Source organism: Alexandromys fortis, unplaced genomic scaffold (genome assembly GCF_014885135.2).
Source record: "Alexandromys fortis isolate MF-2015 unplaced genomic scaffold, M_Fortis_MF-2015_v1.1 scaffold_62, whole genome shotgun sequence".
Taxonomy (NCBI): domain Eukaryota; kingdom Metazoa; phylum Chordata; class Mammalia; order Rodentia; family Cricetidae; genus Alexandromys; species Alexandromys fortis.
This window is the reverse complement of record NW_026067942.1, coordinates 314,792-334,064: the sequence shown is the minus strand read 5'-3', so window position 1 is coordinate 334,064 and position 19,273 is coordinate 314,792. Positions and strand designations below refer to the sequence as shown.

At 50.0% G+C, this 19,273-nt stretch overlaps 1 protein-coding gene across 2 annotated transcripts in view; it reads left to right on the top strand.

Annotated features, from left to right (window-relative positions):
• Positions 1-10,911: 10,911 nt before the first annotated feature.
• Mtarc2 (mitochondrial amidoxime reducing component 2) overlaps positions 10,912-19,273 on the top strand; it is a 39,973-nt gene continuing 31,611 nt past the window's right edge. Inside the window, exons 1-2 of one of the 2 annotated variants that reach the window (XM_050148207.1) lie at positions 10,912-11,335; positions 17,125-17,298. In XM_050148207.1, the coding sequence (XP_050004164.1) occupies positions 11,064-11,335; positions 17,125-17,298 (446 nt within the window). In that variant the 5' untranslated portion in view covers positions 10,912-11,063. The remainder of the gene's footprint in view (positions 11,336-17,124; positions 17,299-19,273) is intronic. The other variant, XM_050148206.1, reaches the window with a different exon arrangement.

The window sequence follows — 19,273 nt, the reverse complement described above, 5'->3', positions numbered from 1 at the left end:
CCCACCTCATCTGCTTCTCTGCTCTCAGAAACCCCAGTGGCTCTGGCCAAACTGAAGGCCCCTGCATCTGATCAACTTCCCATCCCAGGGCTGCTGTGAAGCCATCATCTCCGTACTTGCCGCTCTCTAAATTCACTGTCCTCTTTGGTGTTATTCCCCAGCCTGTCTTCCTGTGTAGCTGGCTGGGGGCAGGAGGTGGGGGAGGGGGAGGGAGAAAATGAATAGCTTGACTCTTTTCCTCTGTTTTGTGGTTCATCTTTCTTTCTTGGGGGGGGGGTCTTTAAGACAGGGTTTCTCTGTATAGCAGCCCTAGTGCCCTAGCAGCCCTGAAACTTGCTCTCTAGACCAGGCTGGCCTCAAACTCACAGAGATCCACCTGCCTCCGACTCCTGAGTTCTGGGATTAATTTTTCTTTTGATAGATGGTCTTATATAGCCCAGGCTTGCCTTAACCTCCCTGTGTACTAAGGATGACCTTGAACTCCCGATCTTCAGGCCTCTATCTCCGAGCTCCAGTCGTTATGAGTTAGTTTAAAGGACGCTTGGTGGCACATCATGGGCCGTATTTGCTTGTGGCTCTCGACCACTGTCAAAACCAACATGAAATACAAATCTGTGTGTCAGATCCAAAAGATACCCGGGACAAAGTGACAACTGAGGTGCTTACTGACATACTGAAGCTCACACCAGCCCCCAGGTTCACTCAGCACCTGTGGCTCCTCCTAGATCTGCTCATCCCTCCCCTCACTCTAAACCTCTCCAGCATGGGGGTGGGAGTGGGCCATGGGGATCCCTTCCTTTCCTCCAGCTTCTGATGCCTACACGACTCTGCCATTTTGACCACACACTCTTTTGGTTCCCTCTCCCTCTTTGCCCTCCCCTCTCATGGCTGCCTTCCTGTTAAATCTACTGCTTTTTCCTCTCTGCTCTGTCCCTCACATCTACAATGGAAACCATCTCCTCACACAACAACACTTCGGGGGCAGTCACGCCCCCATTTCATTCAGGAGACCAGGTGGGCCGGCCCTGGGAGCATCCTGCTAGCTTCCAGCAAGGCCCTCTCTGTCACTGCTAACAACACTAGAGAAGTCACTCTGAATGTCAGTGTTGCCGTCAGGGGCCCCTGGCCAGGGGTGTACACCATGGGTTTAGGGGCCTTTGCTTATGCCTCAAGGATTTGGCCCTAGGTGTGGACAAACAGATTAAAGTTCCCCGAAGAAGGTTTTGTAGGCTGATTATCACCTCCCGATTGTAGGGAGTGGGAATGTTGCAGATCCAAACTCAACATTCTCTTGGGCTACCTTCAGTTCTGCTAATACAAATTTAGCACTCACCTCTACATCTGACCTAATATTCTTTTGACTATCAGGTAAACTTTTGGAATGTATTATTAACTTAGCGTACTACTGGCTTCTGCCACCCTGAAAAGGAAGAATGCCATTGGATCACATCTGAAGCCTTGGGCTGAGATTCCCCACCCCCACAGACACTTTGATGTGAATAAACTCTCTTACCCCTTCTGAAGTGGGAATTGTGTTTGGCCTTCTTTGCCTTGACAGTGAGAATTTGGAAGATTTGTCCTGTGTGCTGTCTGGCCCGACTCAGCAACAGCAGCAAGGTGTCTACTGGAGATGTAGGAGAAATAGCAGGGGTGTAGAGGGGGGAGCTGGGGCTGAGGGTCATGGGATCAGGGAAGGGCAGTCTGGCAGACCCTGTGGACCCAGTATTGGCAGGCTCTAACAGAGCCCCAAGGGCAGGGACCCTCATTAGCCCACTTCCAAGATGGCACCTGTTGGGAGGAAGGGATCACCTGCTCCTCATGTGGATGGAGGCAGAACTCAGTGTGTATCTGATCCCACGCCAGGACCTTGCTCCTGATCACCTCTTAAAGGAGCCACCAGAATTTTAGAGGGTTCACATTTACGCTATAGCAATGATGTAACTGCAAATATATATCTGCTCTCTGCTCTCAATCCCTGTCTCGGCTTTCTAAAGCTCTGCGTATTTCCTGAGTCGTAGAAGAGCTGAGCACATCGTTAGGTCTCATAGTTGACCTTTGACCCTGGCTCCTGATGCTGGCACCCGAGGCCTTTGTGACTTCCAGGGTGACTTGAGTATCTGACACAGAATTCTATATCTTTTGGTGTTTCTTGGGTGCCTGGAGCGTGTGACATTCTAGCGAGGAGATTCTGGGTTGGCTCCTGGATGGGGGGGTGACTCCGAAAAGGTCAAACCACAGTTAGAAGCTTGGATGAGTCAGTGCCAACCCCTGTTCTCTGGGGAGGGGACTAAAGATTGAGTTAACCACTGAGCATGCCATGTAGAAAAATTCCCGAACAGCAGGACTTGGAGAGCCTGGCCATGTGTTGAGACGGCGGTGTCCTTCAACCCTATGGGGACATAACTCCTGCGCCGAGCCTTCCACCCTTATTCCGTGCGGCTAGCTAATGGAGGACTCATGCCTCGCCACACCACTCATTAAGATAATAGTCCACACAGCGGAGTGTCTTCCTGAGTCAGTGAACAAGTTCCTCAAACTCACGGGGTCATGGGAACCCTGGTTTATATAGCCACTTAGTCAGCAGTATGCCTGATACCCCACTTACTACTAACAGTGGGGTCTGAGGTTAGGGGCCAGCTTGCGAGACTAACACCACAGCCTGAGGGAGCTAATTCCACATCAGACATATCAGGATGGAACTGAGTGACAGACGTCACCTGTTGGTGTCACCTGGAGAACGTTTGCACAATCTGCCGTCAGAAGTGTGCAGTGCTGGGTGAGAGAGAGAGGGATCACTATTTTTGCCTTTTCCAATCTCTTCCACAAAGACCGAGCAGTGTAGACAGTCCTGTGAGGAGGGACTAGCAAGCCAGATGCGGAGTCCTCTGCCACCGTAGGTGCTGGGAATCTCGGCTTTCCCGATGTCCCATATGAGAGCGTCTGCTTGGGACCTCTTGTAGAGCCCCCGGGACATTGTATCTTGGGAAGCAGGCATCGCAACTCTGAACCCCGCCACAAGTTGGGTGGGATGACTCGACGGCAGCCTAGGTCACAGTGTGGTCACACCTTGCTTCCTAGTAGAAGTGTATCAGAGACAGGTGACAGAGAGTTGGTAGCACAGACACCATGGACAAAGCAACAGAGGGGAGTCCAGTCTCCAGTGCAGAGCAGGAGAGTGTGACAGGAGATGGGAGAGCCGCGGGGAAGTGCCCAGGTAAGCAAGAACCACATCAAGCTGTCAGAGGAGCAAAGATTCCAGGAGGGCAGAGGGCAAAGGGCAGACGGCAGCCATGTCGAGATTGAGAAGCCAGAGTCTCTGAGGCACAATGCAGGCAGAAATTGAAGTTAGCAGGCAGGGGACCGTCTGATGGGGTCTAAAGCAGAGGAGGGGTGACCACGGGATCCAGCGTATGGTCTGAGAAGGCCCACCTCGAGCCATGGGTACAGGACAGCCTGGGTCAGAGCTGGGGAGGGATAGAAAAGAACACTGGGTCGACAGAGAGGGAGGGGTGTGGAGAATGTCTGCCCTGTGTCCTGGGTAGGGGGCAAGGCAGGTGCAGGGCTGCAGTACGGAGAAGCAGGGTGAGCATTCTCTGAGCTGAGCCCCATGGCCATTGTTTGTTTAATGTGCACAAGGCCTCTAGACTGGGCCAGAAGCGCAACAGGGGAGGCCTTGGGTTTTCTGTGGCAGCTGCGGTGTTTTCTCACTTCTTGCTGTCATCTTTACCTTGGAGCCTGGATGGTCACATGACTGACCCAGACCCTGGCCTCAGCCTCCCCAAGGGAGGCAGAGGTGGACTGTACACAAGCTCCCTGCTGGTGTCTCTTGGCCTGGGCTCTGCTTGAAGGCTTAGTCTAAATCCTCCAGAGGGGGACACCTAGTGCCTGGGGTGGGGAGGGCCTTTGTGCTTTGGGGCATGACTGTCCTTCAGAACAATTGAGGGTCCTTTGAGTGTTTGGTGTCTTCATCCTCTGGACAGGTCAAGGGACTAGATAGTACTCGCTTCAGTATTTAAATGAGGGACGGAGTGGGCAGAGGTTGAGCCCAGGAAGAGCTCAGGTTGCTCCCACCCTATTCTCTGAGCCACAGCTTCCTCCTAGGTGAAGACTAAAAGGCTTTCTCTGCTCTGGTCCTCAGGCACCTGCTTCCCCAGTCTCATCATGGCTTCACCTCTGCTGCCTGCCCTTCCACAGAATTAATGACATTAAATGACTTAACCCTGGCATTCCCAACCAGCACCAGGCTGTCCATTTGAGAGCCTGTGGGTCCACCATGCTGGTTTCTCCAAAGTGTGTTGGAAGAGATGTTACGTAGCTGGATGAGGTGGTGCACACTTACATGCCCAGCACCTGGGAGACAGAGGCAAAAGGATGGGGTCTTATTTGGGCTTATGGTTCCAGAGGGGGAGTTCATGATGCCAGGGGAAGCATGGCTCAATGGTTAAGAGCCCTGGCTGCTCGTCCAAAAGTCCTGGGTTCAATTCCCAGCACCTACAGGATGGCTCACAACCATCTGGAACTCCAGTTCCTGGGGATTCAACATCTTCCAAGGGCATGACATGCTTGTGGCGTACACACATCCATGCAAGCAAAAACTCACACACATAAAATAAAAATAAATCTCAAAAACATCCTAAACAGCCGGGCGATGGTGGCGCACGCCTTTAATCCCAGCACTCGGGAGGCAGAGGCAGGCGGATCTCTGTGAATTCGAGACCAGCCTGGTCTACAGAGCTAGTTCCAGGACAGGCTCTAAAGCCACAGAGAAACCCTGTCTCGAAAAACCAAAAAACAAAACAACACCAAAAAACCATCCTAAACAAACAAAAAACAATACTTGAAAAAATTAAGATGATGCTAATGCTTGTTACCATGTGTTGCGTAGTGGGTCCCACCTGTGTTGTTTTCTGGTCATACCTACTGAAGATGCTAACAGTAGAAACACAAGAATGAATGGATGAGGGCTGGGAAACAGGAGCTGTGCTTTGACTAGCCATGTAGTATTAATGCTTTGTATATTTTTTAATTTTGTATTATATTAACATGTTACATACTTTTCCTCCTTGGGGTAAGGATATGAAGGCAGGAAGGCAGAGATTGTAGGGAATTACCACAGGCATTGGCTTATAACGCCTTGCTTTCGAAAGGGCACCCCCACATGAGGATTCTCTTCCCTCCAGACATCCTGCCCAAGCCCCTTTGCTTCTCTCCGAGACAAAAAGCATTTCACAGCAAACTCCCGGCAGCAGCCAAAGAAAACAGAGCCAGGAAAAGGCAGCCGTGGGCCAGGGAGGAAGCAGAGTTCTGAACCCTGACCGATAACATTCTCCAGTCAAAGCGGCAGAACCCACCACAACGGTGAAGGAGTTTGGGGACACCCAGGGGACATCCAGAACAGTCCAAGTCCCACAACTCCAAGCTGGATATGAAATGAAAACAAATGCCTTCCGCTGCCCAGGTGACGACCCCTGCTCACTTCTGGGTCATTTATTTAACAAATGTAAACTGAAATTTTACACTGCCTGAGAAGACTGGAGGTTCTGCACCTTGCTTGCTCACCGGCAGGCTCTGTCCTCACTCTTCCTCTGGCCACACATTCAGGGCAGTCTGAGCTTGACTTTTAGTACTCTTTCCCCTCAGATGCCCCTTCTTGCAAGGCACCTGGCCTCCCCCTCCTTATTTTTTTTTTTTTTTTGGATTCAAGGTGAGACCTGGAGCTCTTGGTGTCTGGGCTGCTGTGGGAGCAGATGTCTGTTGAGATTGTTTCCTTTCTGACCTGAAATTGCCTAAAGGAGCATCCAGCCCCGCTCTGGGACGGAGCATCACAGACTGCAAACTGTCCCTAATGGGTCAGGAGCATTGGCGTATTGACCTGCAGCCTCGCTTCTCCTCGGTTTTTCCACTTCTCTGAGGCCTCGTGGGACTGACTTCACGGGGCGGAATCCGGCGCAACTGCTCCTTAGCACTCACGGGCCAGGAAGGAAAGGAGCGTTTCCTTCGCTTCCCCCTGGCACAGCTCGAACGCTTCCTCCCCACCCTTCCCTCCAAAGCCCTGGTCACAGTGCCCCCTGGTGGAGGCGTGCGGTAACAGCCTGGGAGAACGCAGCCTCACCCTACCCACTCCCAAAGGCCCAGGGAAGTCAGGTTAAATGGGAAATGGGGGGGGGGGGGAGTTGGAGCCAGGAAACAGGGGCTGCTGTGGGTGTGGCGGGGCAGCTAGAATAGAGACCTCCCTATAACCAAATATTGTGAGTTTTCAAAACAAACTAGAAACTCCCAGTTAAAACAAACTGTTTAGGGCTGGAAAGATGGCACAGGCTAAGAGTACTTCTTTCTGGTCCGGAGGATTCAGGTTCCATTCCCAGCACCCACAGCAGGTGACTTGCCACAACCTGTAACTTCAGCTCCAGGGGGATCCAAGACCTCCGTAGGTACCTGCATGCACATACAAATACCCGAATGTACATATAATTAAGAAAAAAATTAAAAATAGAAAACATAATTTCTACTCAGGGACCATGATCCCAATCCTCTGGAGGATGAGGCAGGAGGATGAATGTAAATTTGAAACCATCCTGAACTATATAGGAGACCCCAGTCTCAAAGAAAAGCACCCCACACACACACCAAAGAAAACCCAGTATCTGTTAAGCTATTTTTTTCTGCTATTTGGGGCAAAATCAATTTTCCTAAAGGTATATATTCAGTAACTTCCAGAATAGCAATATTTGAACGTTCCAGGAATTTGTATTCCCCCAGGCAATATGAAAAGCCTGCGCAGTAGGCCCTGGCCCTGCCCTAGAAGCCCCCCCCCCCCCATCCCAATACTTCCCTGGTCCTGACAGAACTGCTCTCCTCCGAAAACCCACTTCAGATCTTCCAGAAAGTTATTTCACTTTCATACGTTGTGCTGCCTCTGCTTCCTAGTTTTGAAACTTCTATTTTATCTTCAAAACCCACTTCTCTGCTCCCTCCCAGAGAGCTTTCAGGCTGCCTAAGCTACTCAGTCCTCCACATGGACCCTACTCGCCAATCTTTAGAAAAGCAGCCATTATAACATACAAGTTAGCTACTTGTTTACATATCTTTTTGGAAGTTTATTTAAGGTGTGTGAGTGTTTTGCTGGCACATATGTATGTGTGTGCACCGCATGTGCGTGGGGCCCACAGAGGCATAAGGTGGAGTCGGATGCCCTGGAGTTACAGGTGGTTGTGAACCACCATGTGGGTGCTGGGAATCGAACCCATGTCCTCTGGGAGTGCAGGAGGCACTGTTTGCCACTGTACGGTCTCTCCAGCTCATTTATACATCTTTTGATGTGGGGACTCTACAGTGATTGTCGGCCATGAAACTTCAAAAACACCTGCTAGATGGAGTCAGGTAAGATTGCCCACTGCCGTTTTGTTTACCCAGAGCCCAGTGACTGCCTGACTAAGGTCGGTAGGATCATTTCGAGACATGTTTAAAAATAATTTCTGTTTCTGAACATCTGAACCATTAACAATGTTTTGATTCAGAGATCAGGTTGAGTTTGTACGTGAAATTGAAACTTCCCTCCTCCCGAGTCTACAAGTCATTTGCTTTGCTTTCTCTACTGGCAAGTAATAGCATTACTTGTGTTTTCATATCCTCTGGATAAAGTCCACATTCCAATGCACAGCGTGGCTCTCTCCTGCGCTTGTTTATCTCCTGTGGCCTCTCCTTTCTTCCGGCTTTCCCTTGGCTCTCCAGCAGAGGGACTCCCAGGGCTGCGCTCAGTTCCCCTCCTGGAGTCACAGTCTGAAGCAATAGGTCCTTGTGGCCTCTCCCTCCCAGTTCTTCCCCAGGGCGAGTAGCTTGTTGCTGACGTTGGCCTCTGGAGATGGGAGGATACACATGGATGCTGAGAAAGCGGAAAGGAAGAAGGAGGGCCATATCCGGCCAGGTTCTTCCAAGGCCCTGTGTGCAACACAATGTGAGCTGTGCCAGCTCCCACCAGTGAAATGACATGACCCCTGCCTGACAAGATCCTTCCTCATGAAGCCAGCAGGTGCCTCAGACATCAGCAGACCCTTCTGAGACATAACTACTGACTTGTGACCTCCTCTGACACAATCAGTGCGGTGAATGGATAGGAACCCCTTTGCAAATGCCTCATTCGCAACAACGAGGTCGTGGCTCATCCACACCCGTCCCAGATTGCTGTGGAGCCGCCCTACCTCGTCTTGTTATACTTCTGTCTCCTGACTATTACCTAGTCCACACCTGTCCTCAGTGTTTCCCCTGACTGGGGATGACTTCAGCTGGAGCTGGGATTTGGGTCTTATTCAATTGTTCATTCCCAGAGCAGTCAGGCGACCCCCGTCCTTGCTTCTCAGGTATCATGACAAGTCACGCGTCCCTCTGCCTTCACTTTCCCTATCATCGAATGTGCTGGGACATTCTAACGAAGCTGAGCAAAGGTGGCTGCCCGACTGTGCCTCAGTCTTTCTCCTTCAGCTCCTTCAGGTCAACACTTGTGCTGCCCCCGTACAGAATTCCTTTCTCTACCCTGTCCCATGCCTCCTGGAGCTTACGGCACCCTTCAAAAGCTCTGCCCTGGGCTGAAGAGATGGCTCAGTGGGTAAAGCGTTTGCCATGTAAGACCGTGGACCTCAGTTCAGATCCCTAGAATCCATATAAAACCAGGTGCTGGGGCATGAGCCAGAACTCTAGGGCCATAGCCTGGCCTTCATAGTCATGAACAAGAGACCCTGTTTCAAGGTGGAAGGGAAAAATCAATAGTTGAGATTGCCCTCGAACCTCTACATTCAAGCTGTGGCACACTTGATACACGTAAAACAAACACTCGTATACATAAAATAAAAATCAATTTTATTTTGCCAGGCATCCTGGCTTATAATTTTAATTCTGGCGCGGGCGTGCGCGCGTGCGCGCGCGCGCGCACACACACACACACACACACACACACACACACAGGCTCAAGACATCCTGGAATTCATTTGCTTCATGTCTTGACCAGGCTTCTTTCTGTCAGTCACTGTCCCATGGACTTGCAGGGGAGCTGTCAGTTACACGGATGGACAGGCGCTTCATCTAAACTTTAAACCTTAGGAAAAGCCTGGTGAATGATCAGTGCATATACTGAAAGGAACAGGTAAGTTAAAGAGGCAAAAGGCTGGCTCAGGCAGCTCAGTGGTTAAGAGCACTGGCTGTTCTTACAGAGGACCTAGGATCAGTTTCTAGCATCCATACGGTGGATCATAACCATCTGTAACTCCAATTCTAGGAGACTGGTGTCTTCTTTTGGCATCTCCAGGAACCAGGAACAGACACACATACAGGCAAACACTCATACACATAAAATAAAAACAAATCAATTTTATTTTGCCAGGCATCATGGCGTATACCTTTAATTCTGGCACTTGGGAGGCAGAGGCAGGCAGGTCCCCATGAACTTGAGTCCAACCTGGTCTATCTATTGGGTTCTGGCTCAGCAAGGCTACAGTGAGACACATCTTAATTTGTTTATCTGTTTGAAATAAAGAGACACTTGCTTCAGCAGGAGGCCCACCTCTACTGTGGGCCAGGACTTTACAGTCAGGGAACTCTGACAGAAGCTTGTGGGTAGGGAGGGCTCTGTCCCTCCTCAGGATTGGGCTAGGATGCTGGAGAGTAGGGCAGAGTGCTGCCAGGGAAACCTCGCAAAATTAGCATGTGAAAAGAGCAAAGAAGCAGCCGGAATGACCCTCCCCACCCCACAAAAAATCCTCTAATCCCAGCCCTGGGTCCTGTGGGTTGCAACTCCTTCAGGGATTAACCGACCCTTTCACAGGGGTCACATATCAGATATACTGCATATCAAATATTTATATTATAATTAATAACAGAAGCAAATTACAGTTAACTAGTAGCAACAAAATAATTTTATGGTTGGGGTAACCACACCATGAGGAACCGAATTAAAGGGTTGCAGCATTAGGAAGGTTGAGAACCACTGCACCACACACTCCTGCCAAGAGATTTAAGGCTTACTGTTTGGTGACAACGCAAGAGACAGAAGAATACTTCAAAATTCTAAGTCCTTAGAATTTTAAATTTTATTTTAAGTGTGTGGGTGTTTTGCCTGCATGTATATGCCTGAGCATCACCAGTATTCCGGATATCGGCAGCGGCCAGAAGAGGGTGCTGGATTCTCTGAAACTGGAATTACAGACAGTTGTGAGACGCTATGCAAGCAAGCGGAGTCTAACCTGGGTCCTCTGCAAGAGCTGCCACTGCGCTTAACCTCTGACCCATTTTTCCAGACCCTAATTTTATGTTTTGCAGGTATCCCCTGTGTGTGCATGTGTGTAAGATTTACTCCCCTCCCGTCCCCTACCACGTGGTCCCGGGACTGAACTCAAGTCCTCAGTGTTGGCAGGCGGCACCTTGATCTGTAGGCTCTTTCAACGGATTAGTTAATCATTGATGTTTCTGATGAGGGTCTGGCTGTCATAGTCCACGATGGTCTTGAACTCGTAGCTACTCCCCTACCGCAGCCTAATTTTAACATCCTGCTTTAGAAAGTTCTTTGGCGCCTCCTCAGGATGGGTCTTAAGTGGCCTATGTGCCTGTAAACCCTGGGTCACGCTGCTAGAAGATGCTCCAGTCGACTTGTCTCTACCTGCAGAGATTTAAGGCGAGCATTCGAGAAAGTTCCGCGATCTTCCAGAGACTTGCCCCAAAGTTGCTCCCTCAAAATCTTCCATTCCTCGTCCAGCGGAATTCCTTAGTGCAACTTCTCGCGCAACTAAGTGCGCTCCTTTTAGAAGCAAAAGGGTAAACGACTGTGGAGGGCTGGAAGGTCACATGGCACGGGGGTGGGGACAGGATGAGGTGAAGAGGTGAAGAGGGGGAAACAAAAGCAAAATAAGAGTTACCGCCCCAGGACTGCCGGCTCCTCCACCGTGGCGACTTCGGCTATAGACGTTTCCCAGGCAGTGCGGCTGCGCCAACTCTGGCTCCTTCCACAAATCCCGAAGCCGTAAGCCCCGCCTCGCCACCGTCACCCAGAAGCTCAGGCCTGCACCGAGCAGTTTAGCATGGGTGCCGCTAGCTCCTCGGCTCTGGCTCGCCTCGGCCTTCCCGGGCAGCCGCGGTCCACCTGGCTCGGCGTCGCCGCGCTGGGACTGGCCGCGGTGGCCCTGGGGACCGTGGCCTGGCGTCGCGTGCGTCCCCGGCGGCGCCGGCAGCTGCAGCAGGTGGGGACCGTGTCAAAGGTTTGGATCTACCCGATCAAGTCCTGCAAGGGAGTGTCGGTGTGCGAGACCGAGTGCACCGACATGGGACTGCGCTGCGGCAAAGTGCGCGACAGGTAATGACATGGACATGGGCATGGGCGAGGGAGGTAGGGCCTTGCCTGTCCCGGCTCGGAAGTGTGAGACCTCGATCCGGGTGCTCAACGGAGAGTGCAAACTTTGTGTGCTGAAGCATGGTGAAATTAGAGAGAGGGGTTCCACATTGCAAGCTGCGTCCCCCCCCCCCCCAACAAACCAAGAAAGCAACGGTTTGTTTTGTCTGGGAAACTCAAGCACACATTGGAAAGAATTGTCATCAACTGTCACACTGGGAACATTTGTGAGCATGTTCAAGTTGAAACCATAGTTTGTAAGTTCAAAAAAATAGTAGTGGGAAGGCCTTCTGGGAGGAGAATTTTAGTTTTACAATATGCAAATTTTCTCTAGAAGGGAGCAGAGCGCCTCGATTTTGGCTCCCACCCTTTTCAGCGTAGGTGATTGCTTAGCTATCAAGAGAAACTCGAATTGCTGCCAGAATTCCCTGGGCTTTTGATTCTTTAGCTGCAAGGACTATGCTTCTAGCCAAGGTAGTTTTGGAAAAGTGGGTTGGGGCGGTCCTAGACTCCTGGACTAGAGACTCCTCTGTCCCATGACCAGCCTTGTTGTCTGCCTGACTCTCCGAACTGTAGGATACTAGAAATACAAAAAGCCATTGGCTGAATGTTTTCAAGAATATTAGGTCCTTCCTTCCCTCTAGTTCTCGTGACCACTTTAATGAGACAGGAACGAAATTACATAGTTTGTGGGGTGGGGGAAAGGGGGTAGCAGATGGCAGTGTGTGTGGGGGGGGGTGCTGTGAGGGGCAGGGAGCTAGTCACAAACAGGGGTGTAAAACACTCATAAAGTTGGTTAGAATGAAGAAAAGCGAAGACAGCTTGTCCTGGTGCAGAACAAACACACAAATGAGGAAACAGACTCAGCCAGACTGGGTGAGGGTTGTGCTGAAGGGGGGCCAGCCTGGGCTTGTGTCAGGTCCAGCTGTTACTGGGGCTAAGGGTGAACTCCTGGACAGCCTAGGTCAGGGGGCAAAATGGAGCACAAGATATTTCTCAAGCCTCATAAGGTATTGTTAGGGGTAGGAAAGTGATTCCCCAAGGCAGATTCAGCGTCACATGGATTCTGGTGGCAGCTCCTTAGCCTCACCCCACAGCCGGTTTGGTTTTTATGTTATCGAAGGGAATGCTGCCTCCCATATTACCCTTCTCTTACAGGTGGGTGGTCCTCACCAGGCTGAGCACACAGATTTCATTCTTAAAATTAGGATGTCTTCTGTGGCGGACATGGTAGTCATGCTCAGATGATATCTAGGCAGAGGAGGGAGTTTGCAGATTGGTCATTTAAGGAACTCCATAGCAGAGGCCATCTGCTGCCTGGTGTTCATCCCAGGACACCTGTGTGTACTGACACTTGACACTGGATGACTGCTGGCCTAAAGAAATGCGGGCTCTGATACATTGGAAAATACCATCTGGATGTTTCACATGTGGACTTTGCAGCTCATAGGCCTTTCTTTTTTTTTTTTTTTTTTTTTTTTTGGTTTTTCGAGGCAGGGTTTCTCTGTGGCTTTGGAGCCTGTCCTGGAACTAGCTCTGGTAGACCAGGCTGGTCTCGAACTCATAGAGATCCGCCTGCCTCTGCCTCCCGAGTGCTGGGATTAAAGCGTGCGCCACCATCGCCCGGCCATAGGCCTTTCTATCCCTCACTCTCATACTAAGTTTCTAATGCGGGGGGGGGGGGGGGGGGGTTTGTTTTTATTTTTCTTTTTTTGGGGGGGGGGGGGGGGGGGGGGTGGGGGTTGTTTGTTTAAATTATCCTTTCCTGAGGGGCTGGGGGTGTAGCTCTGTAGTAAGAGAGAGTGTTGCCTAGTGTGCATGTAGCCTTGGATTTTATCCTCCAGCACGGAAGCTAGGCTGCGCAGTAACACTCTAGACAGCTGGAGCAGAAGTTTGTAGGTGAAGGCCAGCCAGGGCTGTAAACTTGCCGCTTGTACACTGAAACAAAATAAAATGCTCTCATTTCCCGAGAGTCCCATTTCTGGGCAAATAAACCCCCATCAACAAGAATGAAGGCAACTTTTTATATATATATATATTCTCTTTTTTTTGTAATATAATTTTTTATTGAAAAAAAATTTCCGCCTCCTCCCGCCTCCCACTTCCCTCCCCCTCTCCCTTTTCCCTCCCCCTCCTCCCACTCCTCTCCCCTTCCCCCCACTCCTCTCCCCCTCCCTCTCCAGTCTGAAGAGCAGTCAGGGTTCCCTGCCCTGTGGAAAGTCCAAAGTCCTCCCCCCTCCATCCTGGTCTAGGAAGGTGAACATCCAAACTGGCTAGGCTCCCACAAAGCCAGAACATGAAGTAGGATCAAAACCCAGTGCCATTGTCCTTGGCTTCTCAGCAGCCCTCATTGTCCGCCATGATCAGAGAGTCCGGTTTTATCCCATGCTTTTTCAGTCCCAGTCCAGCTGGCCTTGGTGAGCTCCCAATAGATCAGCCCCACTGTCTCCGTGGGTGGGTGCACCCCTTGTGGTCCTGACTTCTTTGCTCATATTCTCCCTCCTTCTGCTCCTCTTTGGGACATTGGGAGCTCAGTCCGGTGCTCCAGTGTGGGTCTCTGTCTCTATCTCCATCCATCTCCAGATGAAGGTTCTATGGTGATATGCAAGATATTCATCAGTATGGCTATAGGATAGGGTCATTTCAGGTTCCCTGTCCTCAGCTGCCCCAGGAACTAACTGGGGACATCGCCCTGGGCACCTGGGAGCCCCTCTAGCTCCAAGTCTCTTGCCAACCCTAAGATGAAGGCAACTTTTGTAGCGTGTTGATCTCCCCGGGTGATTCCTCTGCTGTAATTAAAGGAGTTTACAGCCACTGTTGTGAAGGCAAGGATGTTTCAAGCATATTCAAGTAAGAAGAATAAGAACTTGTTCTTGCTGCTGGAAAGACCTTGGGTACTGGGTACTGGATATTGTCCAACTCACCGGAGGTGCTGAAGCTCAGTGCTGATGAGTGCTGGCCCGAGGAGGCTGGCCGGGCTGCTTTCCTTCCTTTGAAGATGCTTAGTGCCAAAGAAATCGAATTGCAGGTAACTGAAATAGAAAAAGAGAAGGAGGAGAAGAAAAAAAATCAAAGAAGTCAACCTAGTTCTTCATATGTCTACCTTCAAGAGTGTCAGGTTTGAAGTTGTCTTCACACATGAAGATTTGCTTTAAAACTCCTCAGTTTCACACAAGCCTGAGACTGTACTGTGATGCTAGACTAATATGTTGCTTTTCTTCATACAAGCAAATTCCTGAAAAGAAGATGATTTTAAAAGTTGGTAATTTTTTGAAGTTTGTGTCTTCCTCATTCTTAGTTAAGGAACTAATCATTTCAAAATCAACTGAGTGCAGCGCTGAGCTCCATTCCTTGATCAACGGTGAGAACATCAATGTGCTGTGTCAGCCATGGGACAAAAATCCCTCTGTGCTGACCCAGGAGGCTGAGGCAGGGGGATTGCAAGTGAGACAATGTGATAGTTGCTAAGAATATAGTGACAAAACTAAACTCAGATTGTTGGCTTTTCTTTTCTTTCTTTCTTTCTTTTTTTTTTTTTTTTAAAAAGAACTTGAAGGCATCTCACAGTTAACCACTATCAACCTGTGTTTTTCAGATCATCAGAGGATGTTGTGTTCATCATTAAGATTATCATGACTTGCTTGTGAATATTGTTAGGGTAGAGAGAAAATGTATTCTTTGCCCTCCTTGCTTTTCTGCTTCCTGAGGGGGTCAATAAAATAAATAGAACGGTATTACTTCTCTTGTTTTGAACAATAAATTCCTTCCTCCCCCCTTCTTTCTTCGTCTCTCTCTCTTCCAGAGGATCTCACCAGGTATCTATGGCTGACCTGAACTTGCTGCGTAGACAGGGTTGGCCTTGAGCTCCCAGGGATACACCTGCACCTTAAGTGCTGAGATTCCAGGTCCTCACCACACTCAGCACTAGCAATATGTACTTAAGATGGTATGGCCCTGGGTGGAGAGAAAGTCAGTGAAAGAATGTATGATTGACATTGGGCTAAATCTGTCCTGTAAGTTAGCCGTCTAAGGTTGATTTTGTGCATTAGATACAAACATCTCCATCCCTCGGAGCTCAAGAACCAGTGTTAGATAGGATGATATGTCGCCTGGGGTCACAAACCCGGCCTGTTCTGGGGGTTTTGAATTCAGATGTAGGCGACAACAGCACTCACTCTTTCCGTGAAACTCGTGTGTGCTACAGAAACGTAAGAAGTGTACAGGATCAGGGGGCCTTGAACAAAGGTATTTAACCTCTCTGCGCCTTAGGTTTGTTTGAAAAAAAAAATTGAAGCTGAGCTTTATTTATCAAAGAATGATTAATATTCAGAAGCAAACTTGTCAGCCTGAACCCTGCTTAATGGCTTGTTTTCTGCCCTGAGAGCAGCCCGGTTACTGGGGTTTCTGGAGGTCAGGGGAAGAGCCCCTTTCTTTAATCTGTGTCTGGATTTTCCTCTGTTCAATGCCTCCAACTCCTGGAGCTGTTTGCAAGTGTTCTGGGGCGCTTTTACCTTAGCTCAGCTCCCTGAGCTGTGAGGTGTTCAAGGTCCTCCCAGAAGATGCTAACACAGGCTGTCTGCTTTGGGAGTAGCTTCCTTCCTTGACCTTGTAAATGTCCTTAGCCAATCGTGACTTGATCACCTTCTCTGTCCAGACCCTTCCTTGAAGCCAGCTGTCTATTTCTCCTGCACAAATTTATCACCTCTTGATAAAGGGGACCCCCTTCCGCCTAGTGCTTGTTCCCATTCTTATCTCCCACCTCCCCCTCCATCTCCTCTCTCAGGCTTTGCCCTTCCTGCTCCCACCCTCCTCTACCCCAATGCTGCTGGCTATTTTTTTTTAACCTTGAATGAGATTTTTCATTTGCCCTGGGCTCAGCCTCACTGTTACACCGACCATTCAAGGCCCCGTTGTTTCCTACATGGATTCTGAGCCCTGGACACTGGTCCCATCTGCCATGCATGCTTTACTGTAAAATCAGGGTGTTGACCCTTACCGCAGGCCAAGGTGGGGTAACTTGGTTGTGAAACCCCACTCTCTGGTCTCATCTTTTCTCTCAGACTTAGCAGAACACAGCAGATCACTTGTTCATGGGGAATTATTTATGTCCACAAGATAAAAGAAGTACCCTGCAGGTTGACAGGATATTTAGGACCAGTCTTTGCACCTCCGTTAATTGAGACATTTCCTCAGGTAGACCCAGAAGCAAGTCAAGATTCTGTCAAGTGGACCGTAGATCAACCATTACATTGACCTTTAAACTTGTACCAGTTTTGTGCAAACCCAAGGTTGAGTTCTCAGTGCAGCTGCCTTTAGCCATTCAGTCACAGCAATCAGCAGGAAGCCTCTGAGCACCCCCTCCCACTTCTAACACCAGCCCTTGGTTTCCAACTCATTCCACAGTGCTAAAGCAGAAAGGGTGTTCTGGGTGGCTGGGAGCTGAGAAGGACTAGAGATTGTAGTGTCTGCTTGAGTACGTACCAAGTCTTGTCTGGGGATGGGGCATGCTGGGAGTTACTGAATCTAGGACCACACAATGGCATCTGATGAGGGCTTAAGGTGACAAAGGACTTCATCCAAGGGCTGGAAGGTGCTCCTTCTGAGGCCAATAAGAGGATCTAGTGAGACCTGCAGGATCTGCCATCAGCTCTCCGAGCAGGATGGGTGGATGGTTCCGAGGTGAGGGAGAGCTAAAGGAAGTTCACGAGGGTCGGGGAAGACTTCTGAGCGCATGCCTGTTTGCCTCTCTGCAGGTTCTGGATGGTGGTTAAGGAAGATGGACACATGGTCACTGCCCGCCAGGAGCCTCGTCTCGTGCTGGTATCCATCACCTTGGAGAACAACTATCTGACCCTGGAAGCCCCAGGCATGGACCCGATGGTTTTGCCTATCAAGCTGCCGTCTTCCAATACGATCCACGACTGCAGGTGTGCTGCTCGGGGGCAGTGGGGAAGCTGCAACGGACCTGCGGTTTCCTTTCATGTGTTATGATTCATGTTAGAACTGCAGAACAGGCTCTGGTGCAGGAAAATGCTGAAGATGGTTAGTCTACAGGGTGTGCTCCACTGTGAGTGGCCGTTAAGGGTGCCCAGAACTAGCTTTTATGTATTTTACTTTGGAGATGGGTGTCTGACCCTCCAGGTTGACCTCCAACTTGTTACATAACCAAGGATGACTTTGAGCTTTTGACCGTTATGCTGACCCCCTGAATGCTGGGATTACAAGCCTGTACCACCATGCTCAGTTTGTCTGGTGCTGGGGATCGAACCCTGAGCTTTGCATGTGCTAGGCAGTCCCCGTCCCAACTGAGCTATGGAAAGAGTTGCAGATGACTGTCACAGGAAAACTGTCCCTTACGTTGATGGGTCCCTAGACGTAGGTAGCGCTAACACGGAAACCTTGGGGCTGGCCAGAGGAATCTCGAGGAAGGGGAAACTGCAGCCCAGGGACTTTGCTTAGGCTTCGGCAGGAAGGAGGAAAAAGCAAGGGGTTAACAAGCAGGGTTCAGTTGGCTGATTAGAATAACTTCAGTGCTGTGGGGCAGGGGGTTAGAATGTAACAGCTGTGTGGCTTGTAGTCCTGACTCCTGTTCCCTATAAGTAAGGACTCAATAAAGGAGGGTTTGCAAGTCATGCTTGCGTGTGCCAAGACCACTGTCGCTAGAAATATGTCTCTAGCTGGCCATAGGAGTGGCTTTCCCTTCTCCAAGGCATCCAAGACAAGGAAGTAAAACGTGTGGTAGCCCAAGTGTAAAATGGTTTCTTTCCTAATGCCCACCCATGCAACAGCGTGGGTGTGGAGGCCAGGGGGCCACTTACAAAAATCCGTTCCTTTCTTCTACCCTGTGGTTCTGGGGATCATATTCAGGTCTTTACGTTTGACCCACTGAGTCAGCTCGCTAGCCCTTGGAGACATTGTTGAGTGTTCTTAGCTGCCATCCAGATGAGAGAAGTTACTGGAGACTTTACCCATTTAGCTCAGAGCTGGTAAAGGAGCACAATGGAACTTTCCAGTCTCTGAAGTGTGCGGCTGAGATTGAGGACGTAGGGCGGGGTATGTGTGTAGGCAGGGGTGAGGCCTCAGGCCTTGGCATCTGTTTGTATCTGGCCCTCTCTCAGTGACCTATGTCCTGCTGGGTCTTGCCAGAGTCTTTTTATTCTTTTTGTATGTGCGTGCATGCATGATACTGAAGATTAAAGCTGGGAGGCTTTGCTCTTTGATGCTGGGAAATCACAGAAACTTAGGTGTTTGCTGTGGGATGATGCAATGTCCTGGGTCCCTTGGTAACCAGGTGAATGCTGGGCTTAGGACCAGGGTTCTGGGCACACTAAGTGAGCATTCTGCCCTTGAGTGGTGCACTCAGCCCTCAGCCAAGCTTTTCTTTTTTCTATTTTGAGAGGGAGTCTCACTGTGCATTTCTGGCTGGCTTGGAACTCTGTTAGACTAGGCTGGTCTCAAACTCACATAGAACCGCCTGCCTCCACCTCCTGAGTGCTGGGATTAATGGTGTGCAGTACCGTGCCGCAACCTAGCCTTTCAATCCCGAGGAAACAGGTACATTCCAAAGGCGCTTGGGCTCATAGAAGAGTCTCATGTTCATTCAGAACATCGGAGCTGAAATCCATCCTTCATCCTTCCTAACTCCCCAAATTCTGTAGTGATAGGGAGCGGCGGGGCTGCGTCCCTGGCACCCGGCCGCCCGCATGGCTAGCTTATGCCCAGAAATAATCACACGGAAACTGTGTTCTTTTAAACACTGCCTGACCCATTAGTTCCAAGCCTCTTATTGGCTAGCTCTTACATATTGTTCTAACCCATTTCTAATATTCTGTGTAGCCCACGAGGTGGCTTACCAGGGAAGATCTTAACCTGCGTCTGTCTGGAGTGGGAGAATCATGGCGA